This window comes from Pan troglodytes, chromosome 19 (genome assembly GCF_028858775.2).
Source record: "Pan troglodytes isolate AG18354 chromosome 19, NHGRI_mPanTro3-v2.0_pri, whole genome shotgun sequence".
In the NCBI taxonomy this organism is placed as follows: Eukaryota; Metazoa; Chordata; class Mammalia; order Primates; family Hominidae; genus Pan; species Pan troglodytes.
In genome coordinates, this window is record NC_072417.2 from 69,575,785 (window position 1) to 69,601,230 (window position 25,446).

Below are 25,446 nucleotides of genomic sequence, written 5' to 3' on the forward strand. Positions count from 1 at the left end.
GTGACACTAAAGGGATGGGGGAGGGGAAGGCAGGAAGGTAGGAAAATGGAATTGGGGGTGTTGATCTGCCCAGTGGAATTTATACTGTATTTTTAAAAATACATTCCAGAAAGCACAAAATTACAAACCACAGGCCGCAAGCAGTCAGTCTCAAGGAGCCTGAAACACCTGTTCCATTCCTCGAACAAGTTTGTGAAGACCTTAAAACGGTGGGTTCTATGTAGTTTTTTCAGGAAATCTTAACTTTTCAAGAATGCGCTGGTTTTGGTTCTGAGTAGAAACTTGGTAGAAATTTCTTTTTTGTGTTCAAAACAATAAAGTTCACTTTTCTCCTGAGAATTTGTGCAAGACAGTAATTTTCTCTCTTTTGAGTTGTAACTAGTGAACTTGTGATACTTAGCAGGAATACGTTCCTAGGTATATTTTAAATTCATCTTTTATCACATCCAAAAAAATATTTTTCCAAGATGGTTGAGGACAATGCTTTTATTTTCCTTTTTCTTTTTAGGGGACTCTACATAGCCGTTATATTTTATTACAAAGACAATATCTTAGTCACCAATGAAGATCAAGTACCAATTGTTGAAATAGATGACTCTCACACCAGTTCTATTACACAAGATTTTCTGTGGTTCACGAAGGTATACTAAGTTCTGATTTCATTTTTCCCTACTTTGTACCAATGTTACTGCACAAAAATCTCTGAAACATTAGTTGAGGGGTCTCCAGCGATCAGAGTTTTGGGGTAGAAATAAAGTATCTCAAAGGTCCTTTTCAGCCCTGGTATGCCCTATGTCATTTTAAAAAGCACCAAAGTAACGTGTGCACTACATTTTCAAAGCAAAGAGACTTGCATCCTGTCACAATGTGTCTCCACTGTTCTGAATTATGGGATCATTTGGCAAAGACTAAAATGTGGATCTGACCGTTTCATTAACATTCAGATCTTTTTCCAATTGGACAGAGATCAAAAAGTTGTTTCGTGTGTGTCTGAAAATGGACTGGAGAATAAACATCAGGGGTCAGATTTCTTTCTCCCTGCTTTGCTTTGATGCCACAACCTAAATCATGTACTGGCTTGGACGATGACATGATTGCATGCCTTCTTTTGCAGCTGTCTTGTATGTGGGAAGATATAAGGTGGCTGAGGCAAAGCATACCAATATCCTCATCCTCATCCACAGTGCTGCAAACTCGGCAGAAGATGCTCGCAGCAACAGCACAGCTACAGGTAAGGGACCAGGTTTCAACCCAGGCCCCCAAGGAAAATATTTTTAATGTAGAAAATTCAGTTACCAGTCCTACCTAGAAAGGAAAAGGATGGGCTCCCTTCTCTTTCAGACCCCTAAGAATATGAAGTTTTCTTGAGCAGCTGGAGCTGCGTACTGGTAGGTATGCAGGTTTCATATAGGAAACCTGTACCTTTAGCAGTCTCCTCCAAGTGAGTCTCTCTTGAACAGTGTATAGGAGTAACTCATTAAACAAGGAGTAAGGAGACTTGAGTTCTGGATTTGATATTAGTCAGCCGACTCAGTTCTCCTCTCTGGGCCCCAGTTTCATCACTTGCAAAATAAGAGAAGTTTAATGAGATCTCTTGAAGGACTGTTGCTGCTCTGCCGTCCTATGCATTAATGAGTATATGAACATGGAAAAAAGAGACGAGCAGATATTTTGAACAGTTTCTTGGTGTGATGATTTTGGTAAAGCATAGACATTTTTGCTTACTTATAAAAAAACAAACAAATAGAAAACAACGCTTAAAAGATTATCTTTAAGCCTGAATTGATTTATCCTTCCATATTCTCAGTCACATCAGATCAAGTCCCCAATCTTTGTAGGTTACAGAGCTCCTCCTAGAAGTAGCATTAAATTCTAACCAAGATTTTCTGGGTTTTCCTCTTACTGTTTTCTGGTATTAAGTGAATTTGTGAATCTTAGCACAGAAAAAAAAATATCTGCTACATGGGATTGGGGCCATTAAGAGATCGCTGAGCCTTTATCAGTAACGGGTATCTACCTACAAATCTGCAGTTACATCAACCCCAGAAATATGCATAACAGGAATCTATGTAAGCTGTGTTTGGCCAGGCCATGTAGGTCACAGCATAAAAATAGAGTCATAATAACAAAAAAAAATTTCTATGGCTTTGCCCCCCACCTACAATTATAGGAATGTCATTTCTTAAACCCTCACAATAATAATAATTCAACTTCCTGCAATATTTTGTTGCTATTACAATTCATTCAGAAATGCAAATTTTGCTCCTCTGTGATATATTCCATTACACAGGTAGCTTGCTGCTTTGTATGCTCAGTGAGATTTTAGCAAACAGCCGTTCATTTCAACTCACTCGGGGTTTTTTTGGGTTGGTGGTGGTGGTGGAATGGAATCTCTCTCTGTCTCCCAGGCTGGAGTTCAGTGCCGTGATCTCGGCTCACTGCAACCTCTGCCTCCTGGGTTGAAGCAATTCTCCTGCCTCAGCCTCCTGAGTAGCTAGGATCACAGGCACCCACTACCACACCCGGCTAATTTTTGTATTTTTACCACAGACAGGGTTTTACCGTGTGGGCCAGGCTGGTCTCGAACTCCTGACCTCAAGTGATCCACCTGCCTCGGCCTCCCAAAGTGCTGGGAGTACAGGCATGAGCCACCGTGCCTGGCCTCAACTCACTCTTGATTGCATAATCTTCTCTTCCAACTCAGGAAGCAGTTCTTGGAGCGGGCCATGATAACTGTGCTGAATTCAAAGTGCCTCGTCCTTTCATCACTGACCCACTTGAGTTGGACCATGCCACTGCACCTCACACTACTCTTTCTTTAGGATAAATACATTCCTAAGAGGCTCAGACTCCTTAGTGAATCCCCCCATCATCCTACCATACAGCCCAGACATGCCTGGATCACAGACTGAAAAACCTTAGAATTTCAACGGGGGCTCTTTATTATGTGTTTATTGGAGGTTTCTTAGAACTTTCATCTGATATCAGCAATGTGAGAAGGATCAGGCTGTTACAAGTCTGTGCAGTCAGACGCTGAGTGATGCAATGATGGCCAGTGTGACCCTACTCAACTACTCCCATTACAATACTTTTGGACTTCCTCAGCTTCCAAATCTATAGACCTCACCACTTTTCATAATGCATCAGCCCACTTCTGAAGTCATTTCCTTCCTTCACCAGCTTAGATTCCTTAGCCCATCTTAATCACTTCCTTGAAAATATTCCATTTTCTCCTTCATATTATTTATTTGGAAAAATCCCACGCCTGGATGAATCCAACATGTCTAAAGTAGTTACACATTGCCACATAAAAAAAAATCACAAAAAAGGGCTGACTGGTTTTATGTTAAATTCATGACTACAATTCTCACATGTAATGTTAGTGGTCCAATTTCCTTTCTCTACTAAATTTGCTTTCTCACACTGTAAAGCAACTATTTTAAAACCTTCTCCCCAGCACTTTGGGAGGCTGGCAGGTGGATCACTTGAGCTTAGGAGTTTCAGACCAGCTGAGCAACATGGCAAAACCCCATCTCTACCAAAAATACAAAAATTAGCTGGATGTGGTGGTGCACATCTGCAGTCCTGGCTACTCAGGAGTCTGACGTGGGAGGATCACTTGAGCCTGGGAGGCAGAGGTTGCAGTGAGCTGAGATCGTGCCCCTGCACTCCAGCCTAGGTGAAAGAGTAAGACCTTGTCTAAAAATAAAATAAAATAAAATAAAATAAAATAAAACCTTCTTCATTCTCCCACATCCCTTCTCCTTCCCCACACTCTCCTTCCCCACACTCTCCTTCACATCTCAGGTGATGATTTCACTGTATAATTCATCAAGGAAAAAAATGGAAATTAATGATTTTTTCTGCCAAATTTATAAACCTCCTTGCACAGACCAAACCTTCTTTTTTTTTCTTTTTATTTCAGAAGATAAAGTCTCACATTTCCTATCATAAGTTCATTCCTCCACATGTGCTCTGGGTCCCATCTCTTCCCTCTCATTTTTATTTTAAAATACTCAAGTCTTTCCAGTTAAATCTCCCCCTAAATTCCTCTCATAGCCCCACATGCCCCTTCAGCTACCAAACTATTCTCTTCCTTACACCCAAACTTCTTGGAAGAGTTACCTACATCCCCTTTCTCCACTGACATCTCCATTTCCTACCCGTTCTCAAACCTCTCTCTGACTTTTGCTACCATGATGCATACAAAACTGCTCTTTAAGGGCACCAGAAACCAGAAGCAGATGATGCTGCCAAAGCTGGAGCTTCAGGACCCCTCACTTTCATGAGCTATGAATGTGGGACCCCTGTAAGTGTGGAACCCACAGTGTTTTAGGGAAGGGAAGTTGGATTGCAGTCAGGAAGCATTTCTCGCAAACTTTCTAAAGAAATTTCTGGGGGAAAGGGGACCCAAAATTCCAAACACTCTAGTATTTGCTGGAGAGAAGGAAATTTCTTTTATCCTTCTGGATAAAGATTCACTTTTACACCTAGTCTTATTTTTGAAATTTTGTGTTCTCTGTCTTAAAGAGTGCCTCAAAATTGTATAGTTCAGGCCCCCACAAAACCTAGATCTAGTCATGCCAATGACTTCGGTTTCACTAAGCAACATTTTATACACTTGGTTCCATACTCCTTTTGTAGATTGGCATATCCCTTGGCTTCCACAATTTCACACTCTTCCGATTTTCTTCCAACTTGCTGGTCTTTCTCCGTATCCTTTGCTAGTTTTCAAGCTGTTTCCTTTGCTTAGAATCCCCTTCTTTCCTCACTTTGCCTTACTAATTCCTATATATCCTCCAGGTCTCAGCTTAATTTTTATACTTCCTTAAAGAGCCTTTCTCTGATCCCTTGATTAAGTGAATCACTCTCATAGCACCTTGTATTCTTCATTCAGGAAAGTGATCAGAATCCCAGAGTTTATTATTTGTATTATTATCTGTTTAGTGCCCCACTTGGACTGTGAGTTCCTCAGTTCAGGGAATGTGTCTGTCTTGGCTACCACTATATCCCCAATGCCTGGAATGTGGTAGACACTCAGTAAGTACAGGTTGGATAAATAAATATATCTGTCAATCCAAACCCATGTACCCCAGTGATCACACTTGAGGGAAACTTTATCTAGCCAAAGGGAAAAGGGATCACAGAAATGTTTTGTAGCATAGTTACCACCTGGATGGATAGCTCTCCGGTCCTGCACCGTGACCGGAGAGCCTCATAGTCTTCAATAAATGGTCACCTTCACAGTGCCCCCATCAAGGCCTGAGTGCTGTATGCATGCCCTTCTCTCTAAGTTTCTTTATGGCTAGTTCAATGATAAAAGTTGCTTTCATCACTTTTTTTGGTAGGACCTATTGCCCAAACTATTTACTAGTCTGTACAGCAAAGATGTCTGGAAATACTGAAGGCACCTTTTGTTGGTGAGGGAGGTAAGAGCAGTGGAAGGGAGGCGTAAGTTATAGAAAAACTTTTCTGAAGGGAAAGAAAAAGAAATTTGAGGATTGACACATAGTTAATATGTTAGATCACTCTACTAATTTAAAATATTTTACAATGTGGCCAGGCGCGGTGGCTCACGCTTGCAATCCCAGCACTTTGGGAGGCCAAGGCGGGCAGATCACCTGTGGTCGGGAGTTCGAGACCAGCCTGACCAACACGGACAAACCCCATCTCTACTAAAAATACAAAATTAGCTGGGCGTGGTGGCGCATGCCTGTAATCCCTGCTGCTCGGGAGGCTAAGGCAGGAGAATCACTTGAACTCAGGAGGCGGAGGTTGTGGTGAGCCGAGATTGCACCATTGCACTCCAGCCTGGGCAACAAGGGTGAAACTCTGTCTCACAAAAAAATAAAATAACAATGTTCTGAAGAAAGTAAAAATGCATTATACATAGTTTGATTGGCATCAACCATAAATACATTCTATTGATTTTCCTCTGGTGCATCTCATTTAACTCTCCTCTCCTTTCCAGTTTTGTATACTACTGCCTGATTACTCCAATTTGGTCAAAAGCCTCCAAAGTCATCCCTCTGCTACCAGTCTTGACAGCCTCCAATCCACTTTCCATACTTTGGCCAGAGTAGCCAATCTAAAAGATTCTGACCAAGGCATTCTCTGACTTAGACTTCTCCGGTTGTGGCTCAGACATTTTATCACGGCTCACAAAGGCCTCAATCATGATCTTTCTCCCCCTCATCTGCACTCATAGTCACTGGGCTTAGTCACTGTGTCCAAGTCATGGGACCTACCTTTATCACAGTGCATATCAAGCACTGTGCAATTTGCACCTTGTTTTCTGGGTTTCTGCTCTCTAGTGAGCTCCTTTAATATATAATAGTAAATAGTAACCGTGAAGTGACTACTTTCATTTATTTAACAGACTAGGTGCCAGGCACTGTGTTGAGTGCTTTACAAACTTTACTGTCATTTAATCTTTGCCACAACCTAATGAGAAAGTACTATTATGGTATTCTTTTAACAGATCATAACACTAGAGCCTAGAAATGCTCATTTGTGCCCAACGTTACATAGATAGGAAGTAGCAGATTCTAGATTCAAATCCAGATTTATTTAACTCCAAAGCCTGCATCCTTTCCAGTACTTCATCATCTTACTGTGTAGTAATTTACAAAAAAAGCAGACAAAATTTTAAAGAGAAAAAATTATTCATATTATAGTAAAAAAGAAAAAGAAGTCTATTCTTAATTAAAATTTCCTAGGCCAGAGGAGAGATAAGTATCTCAGCATTTGGGAAAAAAAATTAAGATGAGAAATCCTGTAAGTGACCAAAAGCCCACATTGTTTTTCTTTCTCTTAGGAAAATGTCAGAGGGCCCAAAGAGGGAGAAGTGTACATTGCTCTTACATTGAAAGGTGTCTAAGCTACTTATCCCCCCAAAACAGTAAAAATCTGACACTGCAGATTGTGCTAAACTTTCCTCCTCCATAGCTTTTAGAAATGAGTGTTAGTGAGTAAGAGCTAAGTAACAATATATGAATACTGTGTTCTTTACATTTGTTAAGGGGAAAAAAGATTTTCCCAAAATGTTGCTCTTCTTTTTCAGGCCTCCTTATCCCAACTCTGGACTTCCTTCACCTTCCCATGTCCACATCACCCCAAACTGAATAAAGACCTCTAAATATTGTGCCTCTGCCTAGGGCTTATTGACAGCCCTGTGATTTGTCCTGGTTATAACCTAGATGCATTCCTGTTAGCCATCAGGTGGCTCTTATAGGATCATCAGGAGCCCCAGATCACCTAACCTTGATTATGGCAGGTATTAACATGGTCTATTTTTGCTTTAGGCCCTAAAGAACCTTGAATTCTCCCTCATGGAAGATGGTTCCAATTAGTTTCACAATAATATTCTACTTTAAAATTGGGCTCTCCTCAAAGCTAGCTATCCAACCTAATTTGATGTCAATAAAAAATTTCAAGAAGACTTATAGTGCTTTCTTATTCAACCCCTTAGAAAACCTATCTACAGCTGATAGTGAACCACTGATAATAACTTTGTTTAAGTGAAAAGACCACCGTAGTCAATGTCTACCCATCAGCTTTGGTCCAAAGTGAATCACATTTTCCGGCGTCTTAATGATAATACAATATGTTAATTAAGTCAACGAAAAGTGGCTGAGTCCTTTCCATGGGCAGGCACTGTGCAAGGGACACAAAGACACAAAGATGAAACAACTATGAATTCATAACATGAACTCATACACCAATACATGCAGTAAAGCCAGAGACATGCTAAGATGGAAGTTTGTAGAGGAAACAGTAAGGGACAAAAGAGGGATGGTAAAGTCTTCCTTAGAGAGTTGGAAAAGTCTTCCCACGGGAGGTGAAATCTGGGATGGGTCTTGAAAAGGAGTAGATGTAAGCCTGGGTGGGATTCCAATTAGAGCAGTAAAGAAAGCCCCCACCCTACATTGCATCGAGCTTGAGGGTTTACAAAATACTTTTTCATGAGTTGCTTGATTTAATCCCTCAAACATTCACTGAGGTAAGGATTAGCATAACAGCTGTCTGAGCTGTAAAGACTCGTAGTTTTAGATGATGATACTCAGGACCAGAGAGGGTAAATAATTTTTCAGAAGTCCAACAGTTAATAAATGGTAGCCAACCCTGAAATTCAATACCAAATATAAGTAAAGGTTTAATAGCAATGGTAGGCTGGAGCCAACCTGTACTGGCCCAAGAGAGCCAACTGTTAAATATTCAGGGATTTTGAAAGCCTGTTGTCAAACTCTGGGTAGTTTGAAATCCCACTACAGCAAGAGTATTTACACCACAGAAACCGGCATATGCTACAAATCAGGGCTTTCTTTTCTTTTCTTCCTTTTTTTTCCTTTTTCGCTAGCCAGTTTACCAGCATCACACTGCTTATTAGTACCCCACAGGGCTGGACTAAAAGCCACACCCACTTCTCTATGATTTAGAAGTCAAATATTGGAAAGAAAAAATATGACTGAGTGATTAGACCATTGCAAAAAAATCATAATCTTGTCAAATGAATTTTTATGTCAAAAATTATTTATGAAATTCCTTATTTGTCCTATGTCTGGTCTTTGTAAGGAAGAAGATAAGGTTTCGGCCGTAGGCCCTACCTGTGAGGGAAAATTCCGGGGTTTTCATAGATGTAGATGTTGACTTCCTGGCTCATTCATTTTTAGGTCATCCTTGTCACTTTTACAAATCCCTGTTCTATTTCTGTATTCATGCTAACAGGGCATCTCACCACCTCTTATGTGAGCTCACAAAAGTAACAGCTAGGAGCTCTAGGATGATTTATAATGTTTAGAAATCACAGATATTTAAAGCTAGAGGGGATTTTATCCTATTCATCCAGTGTTCTAGCTTAGAAATCTTCAAACCCTGCGTATTTGTAAAACTCCTGTTTATTTTAGGAATAACTACCTGAGCCCCTCCATATTGAGTGTGGCATCTTTCCCTTCCTACCTTCCTAAAAGTATTGTCTGCCTCAGTTGACCCAGTTTATAAGCAATTTTAACAGATTTTTAAATAAACAGAAGCCCCTGAAATGCAGATAAGTCGAATCAGGCCAATCTCCCAATTAAAGTATCTTGAAGGGAATGTGCAGTCATTTGGGGACCTGTACAATGTGCTACATTGTCAATTCACTTCTTCATTTTAAACAACCCCACCTCATACCGGCTTACTGCAGATCTCCTGAGAACTCCACAGAAGCATACTTTAAATATCAGACATTTTTCTTTAAAACATCTGGGATTCTCTTCAAGTGCTGGTAACTGAGGTTTATGTACTGGTGTGCCTATGTGGGTAAGAAATATTTACAGATACTGAATTTGCCTTTTTAAAAAAACATAATTTTTATGCATCTTGCTGTAATCTTTGCAGGCTCTGCAATCTTTACAAATGTCTTTGTAAAGACCTTTGAGCTTCTGTGAAGTACATGTCTATGATGCCATATATTCTAGGTTTAAGTGCAAAAAAACAAAGAGAGCAAACAGCTTCTCAGAAATCAGATTATTATTCACGGTGTCTTTTGTTGCCGTTGTGTTGCTTTGTTAGCATAATACCCTCTATGCTACCGGTAATCCATTTGTTTCCAGAATTTACTTGGGACACACAACTTGGGAAGAGTTTACTATGAGCCCATTAAAGATCGACATGGAAACATACTCATAGTCACCATCAGGGAGGTGGAGATGCTTTATTCATTTTTTAATGGCAAATGGATGCAGATCTCAAAGCTGCAAAGCCAGAGAAAGTCTCTATCAACACCTGAGGAGCCAACAGCTTTAGACATTTTACTGATAACCATCCAGGTATGTAGTTTTTTTCTTAATCCCCGGGTATACTTAAGGTTCCAAACCCAATTATTGAAGGTCTAGTGAAATATTGCAAGAGCCATTTACATATGCAGTGATGGAGTGGAGAGGGTCCAGAGATATGTTGTTGCAAATGCAGAAGCTTATTTTTTATTTATCACTCCCTAGATGTGGAATTCATTCATACAAATAGTGGGCACCTAATAAAGCATTTTCATGCCCTGGCCAATGAGCCAGTAAGAAACATTGAGGCCAGGCGCAGTGGCTCATGCCTGTAATCCCAACACTTTGGGACCAAGGTGGGTAGATCACTTGAGGTCAGGAGTTCAAGACCAGCCTGGCCAACATGATGAAACCCCATCTCTACTAAAAATACAAAAAAATAAATAAATAAATAGCTGGGTATGTGGTGCACACTTATAATCTCAGCTGCTTGAGGGGCTGAGGCGGGAGAATCGCTGGAACCTGGGAGGCGGGTTGCAGTGAGCCAAGATCGTGCGACTGCCCTCCAGCCTGGACAACAGAGTAAGACTCCATCTCAAAAAGAAAAGAAAAGAAACATTGAGACCAATAATTGAGTAGGGGATAGGGAATCTCTAGATAGTATAATCAAAACATTAAACCAATATCTGAATGAACTGTAATGACAATACATTTCTAAATTGTATATATATGTGTGCATGTGGTGTGTATTTGAGTGTGTGTACATGGGTGTGTATGTACAAAAACACTCTCACATACATTTATTCCTGCATGTTCCTTACGATACTCCCTTGAGACAGACAGGCATGATTAAGTCCATTTTAGGAATGAAATAACTAGAGGCTGGGCACAGTGGCTCACACCTGTAATCGTAGCACTTTGGGAGGCCAAGGCAGGCAGGTCACCTGAGGTCAGGGGTTCAAGACCAACCTGGCCAACATGGTGAAACCCCATCTTTACTAGAAATACAAAAATTAGCCAGTTGTGATGGCAGCCACCTCTAATCCCGGCTACTCAGGAGGCTGAGGCAGAATTGCTTGAACGAGGGAGGTGGAGGTTGCAGTGAGCCGAGATCACGCTACTGCACTCCAGCCTGAGTGACGGAGTGAGAATCCATCTTAAAAAAAAAAAAGAAAGAAAGAAAAGAAAAGAAAGAGAGAGAGAGAAAGAAAGAAAGAGAGAACGAAAGAAAGAAAGAAGAAAGAAAGAAAGAAAGAAAGAAAGAAAGAAAGAAAGAAAGAAAGAAAGAAAGAACGAACGAACTAGAGCTCAAAGAGGTTAAATGACATAGAGCTACACACAGAGGCAATTTAGTGAAGCTAATGAAGCTTTGATGTCCTTCAGCCTTCACTTGTACAAGCCTCTTCTATTTCCTTGCAGGGACCCTAGCAGCTTTGCTTTCATAACTTTGTGTTGTTTTCCTTAAAAAAGACACCAGAAACTATATCCACTTGAGTCTCCACAAAACTTGATTTTGTCCCTTGGCACACAGCTAGAAAATGACAGAGCTGAGGCTTCAGTTCAGATCTTCTGATTGCAAATTAGGCTTCTTTCTGCTACATTATGTCATATTCTGAGGTAGAAGTCAGGATTTTAGTGAGTGGGGGACAGGAAATGAAATAAAGGATAAAAGACTTACTTGAATACTGAATAGCCACCAAAATTCAAAATCCAGGTAGCTCAGATGCAGCCCTTGGCCTGGATGGTGGAATTGGGACACCAACCCATGTATGCTCCTGAGTCCAGCACGCTCTCTCTGCCTCACACATTCTTTTGTGAACATGGGCTTCAAACTGTTTCTTTTTTTCTTTCTTTGTTTTTTTTTTTTAATCCAGTGATAGGGATGAATTGTATAGGACACTTAGGTTAGGTAGAAAAGCTGGCAGAAACATCTACACTGAGCCCCCTGCAAGCAGTAGCATATCCACAGACAGCCACAGAGAGAAGGAAGGACCCAGTTGCACAGAAACAACCCAAATCTGACCTTCCGTCCTGGGAGCCATTTGTGGTCACCCTAAACGGCTAACTTACTTTCTAAGTTACTTTCATTCCCCGCCAAGGGGTGGCAAGTACAATAATCTCATTTTTTCATTACTTGCACCGGCCCAAACCAGGACAAAGGCCAATGAAGCAAAGGTAAGCTAATTGGTCAAAGCCAATACCTCTGGATTTAATTTTGTGGAATTTGGGTTCATAGGGAATTGACAGAGAGTATGTGCTTGTGTGAAGGAGGTGGGGGCAGGGAACACAGACACATTTGAGGCTCCCCTCTTCACCTTTTATAAGCAAGTGCTAAAAGAAACATTTAAAAAATCATAATAAATTGAGCTTTTACAGGGTGACTAATACACTAATCCCCTATAGGGATAAACTAGGGTCTGGGCTACCTTTGCTTCTAGAAACACAGCACAGGCTTCAACATGATATAATACCTGGTTTCTCCTAGACTTATTACATTAAAAATGTGTTACAGGTGCAGAAAAATTCCAATCTGGTGAAAGGTTGTTAGAGAAGGAAACCAAAAATAGAGGCAGGATCGGGTTTCCACACAGATCCAAGTGGAAAATTTACCCCCGCTGACTGGCACATTCCCACCTGATGTCATTCCCACTCACCCCCACTCTCCCTTCTCCTCCCCCTACTTCTTCTCTCTCCCCTCCTTCCCATACAAGTCTCACACTAGAGAGGAAATGGGGAATAAAACTATGAGGGCTGGTATCCAATCCCTCCTAGACTTAAGATTTAATTATATCAGGAGTTGGCCCCACCAACTCAACATAAAGGGAGAGATAGGTCTTGGTGGTACCCAAAGCAGGCTGGTAATTCCCACAATAACAGGCCACAGACCACTCTCTTTTCTCAGGGGTGGTGGAGTGATGACCACCAGGCCTTCTCATTGGAAGCCTGGGCTTCTTTCTGCTACATCACTTCACATTCTGTGCACCACTTTGAAATCAGGATGACTGGGTGTGAATACTGACTCCACCCTTTCTGGTTATGTGTCCAGGGCATTATTTAACTTCTCATCCCTCACAGTTCCTCCTCTGCAAAAAACCTACTTCATAGGGTTCTAATGAAGATAGGTGAGTTAGTACATACATGATTAAAAGAGTAGCACAAAGTAGTGCTCAATAAATATTAGTGATTTTTATTATGTCTCAGAAAGTTTTTTTTCTTTTTTTTTTTTTATTTTACTTTAAGTTCCAGGGTACAAGTGCAGGATGTGCAGGTTTGTTACATTGGTGTGCCATGGTGATCTGCTGCACCTATCAATCCATCACCTAGATATTAAGCCCAGCATGCATTAGCTATTTTTCCTGATGCTCTCCCTCCCCTTGCCCCTACCAACAGGCCCCAGTGTAGGTTGTTCCCCTCCCTGTGTCCATGTGTTCTCATTGTTCAGCTCCCACTTATAAGTGAGAACACATAGTGTTTGGTTTTCTGTTCCTGCATTAGTTTGCTGAGGATAGTAGCTTCCAGCTCCATCCATGTCCCCGCAAAGGACATGATCTCATTCCTTCTTATGGCTGCATAGTATTTCATGGTGTATATGCACCACATTTTATTTATCCAGTCTATCGCTGATGGGCATTTGAGTTGATTCCATGTCTTTGCTATGGGAAATAGTGCTGCAGTGAACATACGTGTGCACATGTCTTTATAATAGAATGATTTATATTCTTTTGGGTATATACCCAGTAATGGGATTGCTGGGTCAAATAGTATTTCTGATTCTAGGTCTTTGAGGAATCGCCACACCATCTGCCACATTATTGAACTAATTTACATTTCCACCAACACTGTAAAAGCTTTCCTATTTCTCTGCAGCCTTGCCAGCATCTGCTGTTTCTTGAATTTTTATTAATAATAATCACCATTCACGTCTCAGAAAATTTTAAGCAATGCTAGGCTGCCCTCAGGACACACCCAGTCCACAGAGACCTCTGGTAATGGCCTAATCATTCTGTGGGGCATTTTATCACGTTTTCTACCTTTCCATCACAACTAAGGAAAAGCTGTACAAAAGTTATGATCCATGATGGGGTTTTCAAAACAGATAAGGGCTTTAACAAAATCTGGGCCCATAAATAATCTACGAATCCCTAGGGCCCCAGGGAAACTCCAGTGTCCAACTCCCTCAAATTCCTGACCTTCTCAAATCCCAGGCCTTCAAAAGAGGCCTCTCTCATTTATCTGTGAAAGAGCAAAAAATCCTCCTCACCCTTGCCTGGGAAGGAAAAGAGAGTTATTGTGGACAAGAGTCCCTATGAGCAAAGTAATTGGCAATGAGACTATTTCCAACAGAAAGGCCCCTCTCAGGTGCTAAGTTGCTCCGACCATTCTCTTCAGGGATCACTTCAGTCCTTGGAAGCCTCACATGCAAGCTTTTTCCTGAAGCTTAATCTCTCACATGTGTACTGTATATTCAACTTTCCAACACTTTGTCACATCTATGATATCATTTGATCCTCATGCAAACCCAAAGAGGATGAGTGAGTCGTTTTGTGTCCAGTTTGCAGAAGAAGCCGTGAATTTCAAGGAAGTACCTTGTCAAGTCATATCAGCTAGAAGAGGGACCAAACCCACGACTTCTGACTCCTAGGCTGATGGCCTTCCCATTTCACCATGCTGCTGTACACACCTTCCTCCCCGCCCCCACCCCTGCTTTTCTCTGCATCCTTTGTGATCCTAGGGAAGCTGTGGCGAAGGATGTCTTCTGTTCCTTCTCTTCCCTGCTTTCCTTCTCTTCTGCTTAGGCATTCCTTATCACCTCTAGGTATTCAGTGTCTTCTTCTTACACCCTAGGTGCCCAGGACCTCTTCTTCCCTTTTCTGCTTTTTTTCCAGCCTACTCTTTCTACCCCCAAGCAGCTCCAAGCACAAGGATCAAAAACTACAGGAATCAGAAAGATTGCTGGAAATTAGGCAATTGGGCTGGACTTAGGAAACAATTGGGTTCATGTAAAAACTTGTTCACCAATGTTCATAGAAGCATTATTCACAATAGCCAAACAGTAGAAGTAAACTAGATGGCAAACAACTGACGAATGGGTAAACAAAATGTGGTATATCCATATAATGGAATATTATTCAGCCATTAAAATGAATCACATATGATCCATGCTACGACTTGGATGAACCTTGAAAATGTAATGCTGAGTGAAAGAAGCCAGACACAAAGTGCTAAATGTTGTATGATTCCACTTATATGCTATGCCCAGAATAGGCAAATCCATACAGACAGAAAGTAGATTAGTGGTTTCAGGAACAGCAGGGGGAGAGATAGGGGAATGACAGCTAATGAATGTGTGGTTTCTTTCTAAAGTGATGAAAATGGTCTGGCATTAGACACTGCTGATAGTTGCACAACCAAGTGAATACACTAAAACCACTGAATTACACACTTGAACAGGGCGAATTTTATGGTATATGAGTTATAACTCAATTAAAATAAAAAGAAACAAGTGTAAGTAAAAGAGACTACATTAATCTTGTCCCCTTTAAAGACAGCAGCTCCGATTCAGCCTCAGCTAATTACAATGGAAGAATGTGGTCCCAGTCTTGAAATATTTTCAGTGTTTTGAAGAGAAGTTGAAAATCAAAAATTTTGGTAAAGTCTTTTTATTTTTATAATTTAGAAAATAATTCAGAAAATTAAATTATTTGCAGTCCATATAATCTTGGACCTACAAAGACCACTAGCCACGATTTTGTCGCCTCTACCATCATGGATGGTTGAGTTTTCATACTCCATCCAACAAAATAAAAGTGCTGTAGTTATTGAAAAAGCAACTACCTATTGTTCCTCTGACAAGCTCTCAGGATCTCTGATCAATGACAAGAAGGTGGATATACCCTTCCTAGTCACTGTGCAAGCACAGCATATTTTCTCCCTGAAGACCAGCCCCAGACCCCACCTCCTCTGATCTTCTCACTTCATATTTAATGAATAAGTTTTTCAATGTCAACTAGGTACCAGGCACTCTTCTAGGTGCTACAGAAAAAAACAAATGAATAAGTCAAGGTCTCTACTCTCAAGGAATTCAGTCAAACGAAGACAGACAGATTTGTAAACAAATCAAGGTAATACAAGACAGAATTAAACCAGAGCCTGATAGCAGTACAAACAGTGTACTATGGGGAACACAGACAAAGCAGCTATTAATTCTGCCTGAAAATATCAGGGAAGGCATTGCAAAAGAGATGGCATTTGGCTGAGCCATGAGGGTAGTTAAGTTAACCAGGTGGAAAAAAAGAAAGAGAGAGAAAGAACAAAATAAAGGAGAGACGAAAGAAGGAATTAAATAGATGGAATTAAATTAAATTGAGAGCATGATAAAGAAATGAGGCAGAAACTGGAAGAGTGGATTTCACCCTCCCTTAGGCCCACAATGGGCCTTACACAGTCTTCTTATGGCCTCTATGATGTTGGGTGAGAAAAACTTGCTTACATGATTCTCTCACACTGAAATGTGAGTTCCATGAAGGGAAGGATCAAGTTTTATTCATCTCGATGTCATCAATATCCTAGCCACAATGACTGATGATACATAGTAAGTGCTCAGTAAAAGTTGGTAAAATGAGTGAATTTGTGAAACAACAATCAGAACAGTGAGACTAGGGCATGTATGGGGAAAGAAAAAACAATCCATTTTGGCTAGAGATAAGGAACACAAAAGGGCTATAGTGGAAATGGAGGTTGGAAAAGCAGATTAGAGGTCAAATCAGGTAATATGTAGAATCACAGGCATTCAATTTGGTGTTAGAAGGCCTTTTTAGGCTGGGTGCAGTGGCTCACACCTATAATCCCAGCACTTTGGGAGGCTGAGGCAGGTAGATCACCTGAGCTCAGGAGTTCAAGACCAGCCTAGGCAACATGGCGAAACCCCATCTTTGCTAAAAATACCAAAATTGGGTGGGCATGGTGGCGCACGCCTGTAATCCCAGCTACTCGGGAAGCTGAGGCAGGAGAATCGCTTGAACCCAGGAGACAGAGAATCGAGCCACCACACTCCAGCCTAGGCGACAAAGTGAGACTCCGTCTCAAAAAAAAAAAAAAAAGATGGCTTTTCTAGTGTATCATGGATTATGTGGATGAGACAGCTTCTTTCCATTCCCACACATTTCTCAGGCTCCAAAACATTTTAAAGAGGAAAAAATGACTACATAAAGGCAAGAAAACACAGAGTAGATGCTCAGTAATAGTCTTTTAAAAAATTGAATGAAAGAGTGAATTACTCCATCCCAGAATGCTGTTGGTTTTTATATAATCACAGTGTACTCCTAGCTCACATTCTATTTGTGGTCAGTTCTGACCCCCACATGTTTTTCTGTGATACTCTTACCTATCCTATATTTGTATTCTTGGATGTAGGTCTTTACAAGCACATTTTCATATTAAGTTTCAACCGTAATTATCATAGCCTTATTTTTTCAATGCATAGGGTCATTTAGAACTTTATTACTGTTTTCCAGAAAAGCAAAACCATACCAAATTTGGGACCCACAAATTTGATGCACATATTCTTGATTTCTTTGTCCAGAATGTCAATAAATAAACTGAACAGACTGGTCCTCAGGACCAATCCCTACTGGACCATCACTCAATATGTCTACTATTTATTCACCATCTCCATTATCTACAGATCTTCCACCCAGATATTCAGCTTGTTAAAAGCAACGTAGTCCAGATTCTACTTTTCTGAGGTTATACAGTGAAACAGATTATACTGGAGATTTCTCTCTGGTCTTGTTCTATTGCTATAATAAATTAAGGTAATCTGTATGATTTGCTCTCACAGAACCATGTTGACTCCTCTTCAGTGTCTCAAGATTTCCTGGATGACTGCAAATTGATTGTTTGATGGTTCTTTCTCATTTTTCCTAAAGATCAATAAGTTGGCGGTCTTTAATTACTAGGGTCATTCCGTGTTTCTCCCCTTCCTGTTTCAAAGACAGCCATATTTGTCCTTTTCTGGTCTTTAGGGACTTCTCCAGTTCTCCATGACTTCTCAAAAATAATGACCTGTGAGTCTGTAGCCACATCTGTTTGTTTAGCAAGTATCCCTAGGGTGCATATCATCAAATTCAGTGAATTTGAATACTTCCATTTTTCTTTCCCTCATTAACCATTTCTCTTCCTTTGATTAGTGTTCATTTCCCAAATTCCACCTTGACTGAATTTATTGTAGTCAACTACTTACTTGTGATCTAGGCTGAAGAGACAGGATAGAAGACATTAAAAAGTTCAGCCTTATCCATCCTGATATTAATAATAATTGCTTCTTGATCATGAGATCAAATTTTTTTTCTAGCCTATTTTTTTGGCCAAGTGATCTTTTAAAAAATTGTTTAGATTTTGCTTTTCTGCACATGCTCATTAGATGTTTCTCCCAGTTGTGACCATTCTTATTCTATCCCTCTTCTACTATTCCCTTATGTTCTGTTTAAGGCATCTGTCCTAATTTTCCACATGTTGTGTACCTATTTTATACAGAAAAGTACTGGGTACTAAGGACACAAAGCAATGAAAAACATAGCCTTACCATTAATTTCACAGTTTAGTTCAAGAAAATAACACGAAAGAAAAATAAAAGTACTCCTTCTGCTGTATGCCTACATTGCCTCTATTATAAAACTAATTTCAATATATTGTGATCATCTGTTTACTTCTCCTTTTTGACCTCCTCAAAAGTAGAGACGACATCATATTCTTCTGAAACCCCAATGTCTCACATGGTGCCTGGCACATTATAGGGACTCAATATGTGTTTGATAAAGGATGAGACAGAGGAGACAATGTACAATAACATCTGCTAGATGTTGCAGATGGTTAATTCTACAGAGGAAAGATCACTCCTCTAGAGTATGATGGTCAAGGAAGATCCCATACTTTTCCATTCCATATAGAATTCTATAGACATTTCAATGTTTGTTTTCTCACCTTCCCTAAATTTAATGGTAGAGTTGATTCCCTTTACCTTACCCTTTTAAAGATTTTCATTAGTATTATTTTTAATTGACAAGTTATATTTGGATATAGTTGTGGGGTACAAAGTGATGTTTTGATATATGTATACAATGTAGAATGACTGAATCAAGCTAATTAACATATCCATCACCTCACTTACTTATCATTTTTTTGTGGTAAGGCACCTGAACTTTACTCTCTTAGTTGTTTAACCCTTGTTTTTTTGAAAACCAGGATATTCTCCTACCTACAGGAAACTTTCTCCTATACTAAGTGTATTAGTCCATTTTCACACTGCTATAAAGAACTACTTGAGACTGGATAATTTATGAGGAAGTTTAATTGAATCACAGCTCTGCAGGCTTAACAGGAAGCATGCCTGAGAGGCCTCAGTAAACTTACAATCACGGCAGAAGGTGAAGGGGAAGCAAACACGTCTTACCATGGCAGAGCGGGAGAAAGAGAGTGAGGCAGGAAGTGCCACACACTTTTAAACCAACAGATCTTGTGAGAACTCACTATCATGAGAACAGCAAGGAGGAAATCCACACCCATGACCCAGTTACCTCCCACCAGGCCCCTCCGCCAATTGAACATGAGATTTGGGTGGGGACACAAATCCAAACCATATTAATAAGTTACCTGACTTGTCACTCCTAACTTTGTGTCACAACCCCCACTGCCCAAATGTAAAAGTTTTACCTACTGATTTGGAGGGATGGTATCTGAATTTTGTAATTATTCATTATCTGAGTCCCTGCAGTTGTATAGAGAATCAAAAGTCACAGCCCAAATAGTTCACTGGAGAACTGACCACACAAAAAACAAGATTCCATTCAAACATCCCTGTACTTAACTTGGTTGACACTTACTATTGAATCAACAGCTTTGTTCAGTCTCTGCTGCTTTTGGAATATTATGATGTGACAATATAATGCAAATTCAATGAAAATCCATTACAGAGCAAAATTTAAAATCTTGTAAAAGATACAGAATTCAGTGAAGCTGATGATGTAGAGACCTAATCAAATAACATGCAAAGCCGCTGACAACTGAGAATCTAGACGTGGTAGACCAGTTAAGGATTTGAAAAACATAACACGAGCAAGGATTTCATAAGAGTGTGACTTGAGTATCAACATTTTTTAAAAGATGCCTGGAAAAAAATGTGAAGACTTCAAATACTTTTATAAACATTATCTTCTTCGTGGTTACATTGTAAAAGTCAAATATAAGTAGTATCATTTTAGCTACCATACAATTTAATTTTAAAAATTAAGCCAAAAAAGAACCAGTGCTTGATTCATTCTTTCTTCATTCTCAGAATTAGTGCATAATTATAGCTACAACTTAAATGTTAACATAAAATTCAATAAACCTCTTGGCAGTACCTTTTTAATTTTCAAGATAAGGAACCTACTTACTATAAAATTTGGATTCTATTTTAAATCATTTTTCTTAAACGACTTTTCCATTTTAACAATCCAGAAATTACAACGCTTCCTTAACTGTTCTGTCAGCTTTTACACTTGCAAATATCTGTTTTCTCCCAGCTAAACATTAAAATCTTCAAGGACAGAAATTATCAACTCAATTTTTCTTTATTAGCTGCGTCCACCACCACCTATTCCCAAACACAACTCACACACCTACACTGGCACAGAAATCTTAGGCAAATAAGCATATAGAATGTATTAAAAACTGATTACCTGGCCAAGAATTCTGCTGAAGGTAAGAGTAGCTGTACCACCATTTCCCCAGCATTCATGGTATACCTGAGGTTTCTCACCTAATTACTTAGTGACAGCTCCTTTCATTCATGACAAGCCTTCCTTAGAAAGGAAAAGGTTTTGAGATTGCCCTTCGAGTTGTTTTCTTGTTTTCTTTTTTTTTTTTTTTAACCCTACAGGATATTCTATCCTATCACAAAAGGAGTCATCAGCGTCTCTCTCCTGGATTATATCTGGGTTACCTAAAGCTCTGTAGCTCTGTGGATCAAATCAAAGTTCTTGTTACCCAAAAGTTGCCCAACGTTCTCTGCCACGTGAAGATCCGTGAAAACAATAATATTTCTAGGTAAGTGATCAGCAGTTAAGATTTTCCTTGTGATGAAACAGTGGCTCGAGTGACCAGCTTGATGTGCCAGAAGGAAACTGAAGTGTTACTTCCAGTGCAGTTTTTATGGTGAGGTGTCCTCAGATGCCACACTGGAGTGGGGCAGAGCTTAGTTTTGGGGTTTTGTTTTGTTTTGTTATGTTTTGTTTTGTTGTTGTTGTTTTTTGAGACGGAGTTTCACTCTGGTTACCCAGGCTGGAGTACAATGGCGCCATATCAGCTCACTGCAACCTCTGCCTCCCAGATTCAAATGATTCTCCTGCCTCAGCCTCCCAAGTAGCTGGGATTACAGGTGTGCACCACCACGCCCAGCTAATTTTGTATTTTTAGTAGAGATGGGGTTTCACCATGTTGGTCAGGCTGGTCTCGAACTCCTGACCTCAGGTGATCCATTTGCCTCAGCCTCCCAAAGTGCTGGGATTACAGGCATGAGCCACCGTGCCCGGCCAGAGTTTAGTTTTAACATTAGAATAAGGAGGGCTTGCCTGATGGTTGGTGGAAGGTATGAGCCCATTAAAGAGGATACCGTCCTTTCACATTCCTCTCTATGTTACTCATGGTAAAACCACTGATGTTCAATTGGTTAATGAACAGCTGACCTTTTCTTTCAACACTGCTATTTCCAGTATATTTTCTTTATAATCTAAAACAGCCATGTTCTTTTTGCTTTCTGTTTTTAAATATCGCCTATAGGAATGGGTTTCATAGAGCCAATGATTCCCCCCGATCTTAAAAAATCTCCTCACCCTCATTCTCCCTAACTCTAACCCTCTGGCCTGAGGACCTTGTATGTTTTCTACAACCCTTATAATTCTCTATGGAAGAAAAAAAGTAACAAGGCCCGAGCTTCTGGAAACTTGCTCTACAGTTTGGCATTTGGTGAATTACCCTGTTAGCTTTGGGAAAGTTGCCCAATCTTGGTAATCTGGCTCAACTTTACAACCCTCATAGCAGGCCTCTGAAAGTCTGCTATAATGAACTGAATTGTGCTCAACATAAAAAAGAAAGAGAAGAAAAGAAAAAAAGGAAAGGAAGGAATAGACAAGAAAAAAAAAAAGAAATTATCCAGAATTCTTCAGACCTCAAAGGGCGTAAACTAGATACTCCCAAAGAGTATAAACTAGATTCTAGTTACACTCATGGATTTGCTTAGCCAAAGGAGACTCTAATTTGGTCATTTAAAATGTGATCCCTAAAGTGGCAAGACTTTATCAACTCTAATGTCTCACTAGGTTTCTTAAGTATTGCTTGATGACAATGGAGGAAATGATGAGGAGGAGGAGGAGGGAACTCACTGACTACCATATTTTCTCTTCACTTATCAACTACACCTGGATTTTAAGTCTGCCATCTGGTGGTCATTGCCACAATCAACATTCGTTATGGCCTCTGTCCTTCCCAAAAGGTTACATTACACTCATCCATTTTCTAGATTTGTGTCTTAAAGGCTTGAACTCTATCTCCTAGTGGTTATACCAACTAATTTTCCCTTGCCAAGGATCCAGTTTTCATTTGTACAAAAGATTCCAGTAGGCTTTTCTCTGTCAGTTCCATCTCCCTCATCCTTCTAGCAGAAACTGATTAGTAGTAGGTGTTTTTACGATATTCCTACCAGTAATTTATTTTCTAACTTGATTACAAACGCTATGTTAGCCATGTTGTCCTTTAGGTTTTATGCGTGCATATGCTAGTCACAAAACTCTCATTTTGTTCCATATCAGTGATGGGAAAAAAGAAACATTTCCCAAGCAGGTTCTCAAAGATTTCAATTATTTGTGAAGCCAACAGTATGCCCAGATTGAAGTAGGATTTAATTTTGAGGTTTTGTTCTTTTCTTACTGGGACAAAGGGTAAATTTTCCATAGTCTTGTCCAGTGTGAGACTTGAAATAAAACAGATATCTTGAAAACAGAAACTTTTCTAAGAGGGTAGTTAGTTAAAAGAGAGTAGTTTTTGATGAAAAGCTCATGCCACATTCAATTTGGTTTTCTGACCCACAGATTGGAGCCCAGGCTGGTAGAGCCCTTTGGGGAAAGCCCCGGAGAGTTTTCACTAGGGTGGGAACATATGTCAGCACCTCCTCTCTTTCCATCCCCTGAGAGGAGGGCTTTCCTTTCCTCTCTAGCCTGCTCCTGAGAGCCTACTGCTGCTCCCTGCAGAGTTCGAAGGAGAATCTGGGCCAAATGAATGTGTTTAGAGACTTGTGCTAAGAGACCTGTGGAAACAATGTTGCCCAAGAGGCATTTACCTTGATCTCTTCAAGCTCCTTTTGAAGAGCAGCCTTTGGGGGCAAACCAGATGTGCTTTCCTCCCACTGCCATTCTTTTCCCTTCCCTTCTGTGTGACATTTGGAAAAGTTCATTAGGAAGGATTATAGAGCAAGCAGAATAAAGACACAGATGACTGGTTTGTAAGGAGGATGGAAGCCGTGATATGCATCCCTTGGTTCCTTTTATTGGAATTGTCTGGTATTCCTGTTTGTGATTCTCCTCAAGCTTTTGGAAGGAGAGAAAAACCAAAATATCCCCCATGATTACAACAGGCCAGGGTTGAAATGTGCCAAGTGGTTTGTTGCCTGAGTTGGACCAGAGTCCTGTGGTTACTAAACTGCAGAATTAGCCAGTAGATGCCCCTGTGGCAAAATGTAGGATCTTAGAATTTACAGGGGATCTGCAGAGAAAGAAAAATGAGGACAGTCAGGAAATTATTACAAAATATTTGAGAACCCCAATCTCAAAAACTGACTCATACAAATTAGGCCTACTGTTCTGAGGTATATGTGGTTTGATAGGTGAACTAAGCTGAAATTAGAAAGAGATCATTTTAAGCTCCATTTGGGTGGCAAAACGTTCAAATTTCATGAATTACACTGAGTTTTAACCACCAAGCATTGGTTATCCAGGTTCTGGACACATACACTAAGAAAGTTCTGAGCTGTGTTCTGAACTTTTGTTATATTTCTAATTTTAACTTGACTCAACATACAGAGAGGAATGGGAATGGATCCAAAAGCTTTCTGGCTCTGAATCTATGGAAAGTGTGGATCATACTTCTGACTGCCCCATGCAATTGTTCTTCTACGAGCTCCAGATGGCAGTGAAAGCTCTCCTTCAGCAGATCAATATACCTCTACACCAGGTACTAGACTTTACCATTTTTATCTTCTTTTTTTATGGCTCATGGAAACTGCATTGTAACATTAAGTGGGGGGTGTGTGTGTGTGTCTGTGTGTGTGTGTGTGTGAATTTTCCTTTACTTAAACACCACTTTGCAAGTGCATGCACATTTTGAATTGATGCCCACAGGTAGACACAGCCTGCGCTTCAGTTCCTTTCCTCCAGCTCCTCTGTGTTGGACCTCTTTCACATTTTCTGGACCCCACTGTACTATGGTCTGGTCAGCAAAAAAAAAAAAAAAAAATCAATGGCTAGTCTACCTTAAAAGACAACCAGGCTCAGCTTCAAGATAGCATAAAGCAAAGAGAACATATAAATAAAGGTGTACTCACATGTACAAATGATTTCTCTAAGAATAGAAGGATAACGGTGGTATAATCTACAGCAATGTCCCAAGGATATGCCATGCTATTTTTTCCCAGAGAACTTTCTGTCAAAATTATTGTCGTATCTAAATCAAAATGTACAAATCTAATCTCCACTAATAAGCAACTTCAAGAAAAACTGTTGGCATAAAGGAGAATAGTAAAACTTTTTTAGGCTCTGCCCAATAGGTTAACATGAGGTAGCATTATTTAATTTTTTTTGGGGGGGGGCTATGTTCATCAATCCTGCCTCCCTCCCCAGCACACACACACACACACACACACACACACACAATGAACCAAGTTTAGCCTGTAAACTGGGAGACCATTATAGGAGCGACTGGCTCTCTTTAAATACGAGAGAGAACCATGAATTGGCCTCTAACCCATGGAGGCAGGGGAATAAATTAGAGTTCTAAGAATGTCCTTCCATTGGGGTGCTCTTTTGATTTTAAGTCTAAAACAGCCAACGCTAATGAAGACTAAATTGCACAAGATGCCATAAAGACAATAGAGAAGCAACTGGATTATTCTAAAGGTGGCCGTGTGTTCACTAGGAGAAAAAAAAGTAAGAGCTCCGCTTGTGACACTAGATACTATTAGAGCGTTTCTTGGACTTAGCAGGTTTGAAGCAGCTCATATTTCATTGGTGACTCTTGGGCTACATATACATGTTGGGAGAAGGCTGCCTAACTGCCTAACAGTGCATACAACTTTTTTTTTTTTTTTTGGATACTTGTAAAATTTTCTCAGTCCTTGGCCAGAAACTACGTTTTTCCCCCTTAACCAACTTAAATTGAAACTAGTGGATTTTTAATTCAATCCATTTTTGTTGCTTCATGTAATTATAGTCATCATTTTGAAAAGCCCACAGAATGCAATCATTTTCTGCTTTTATAAGAAGCATAAATGTTGTTTTCAGAGTTTATGTGGAACATTACTGCCTTAAATCTTGATTTTATATAGCATTATTAAATGGGCTGAACCCTAATATTTATGTTGTATAAAAATTCCAAGCTTGAAGTT

General features: G+C 40.0%; 1 protein-coding gene across 3 annotated transcripts in view; it reads left to right on the top strand.

The window, feature by feature from the left end:
• Window positions 1–25,446, top strand: part of ANKFN1 (ankyrin repeat and fibronectin type III domain containing 1) — a 354,346-nt gene that overhangs the window by 299,495 nt on the left and 29,405 nt on the right. For all 3 annotated transcript variants that reach the window (XM_016932606.4, XM_054671260.2, XM_063799882.1), the window contains 6 exons: window positions 110–209; window positions 509–641; window positions 1,115–1,231; window positions 9,594–9,809; window positions 20,674–20,840; window positions 23,867–24,017. In XM_016932606.4, coding sequence (XP_016788095.2) covers window positions 110–209; window positions 509–641; window positions 1,115–1,231; window positions 9,594–9,809; window positions 20,674–20,840; window positions 23,867–24,017 — 884 coding nt within the window. The remainder of the gene's footprint in view (window positions 1–109; window positions 210–508; window positions 642–1,114; window positions 1,232–9,593; window positions 9,810–20,673; window positions 20,841–23,866; window positions 24,018–25,446) is intronic.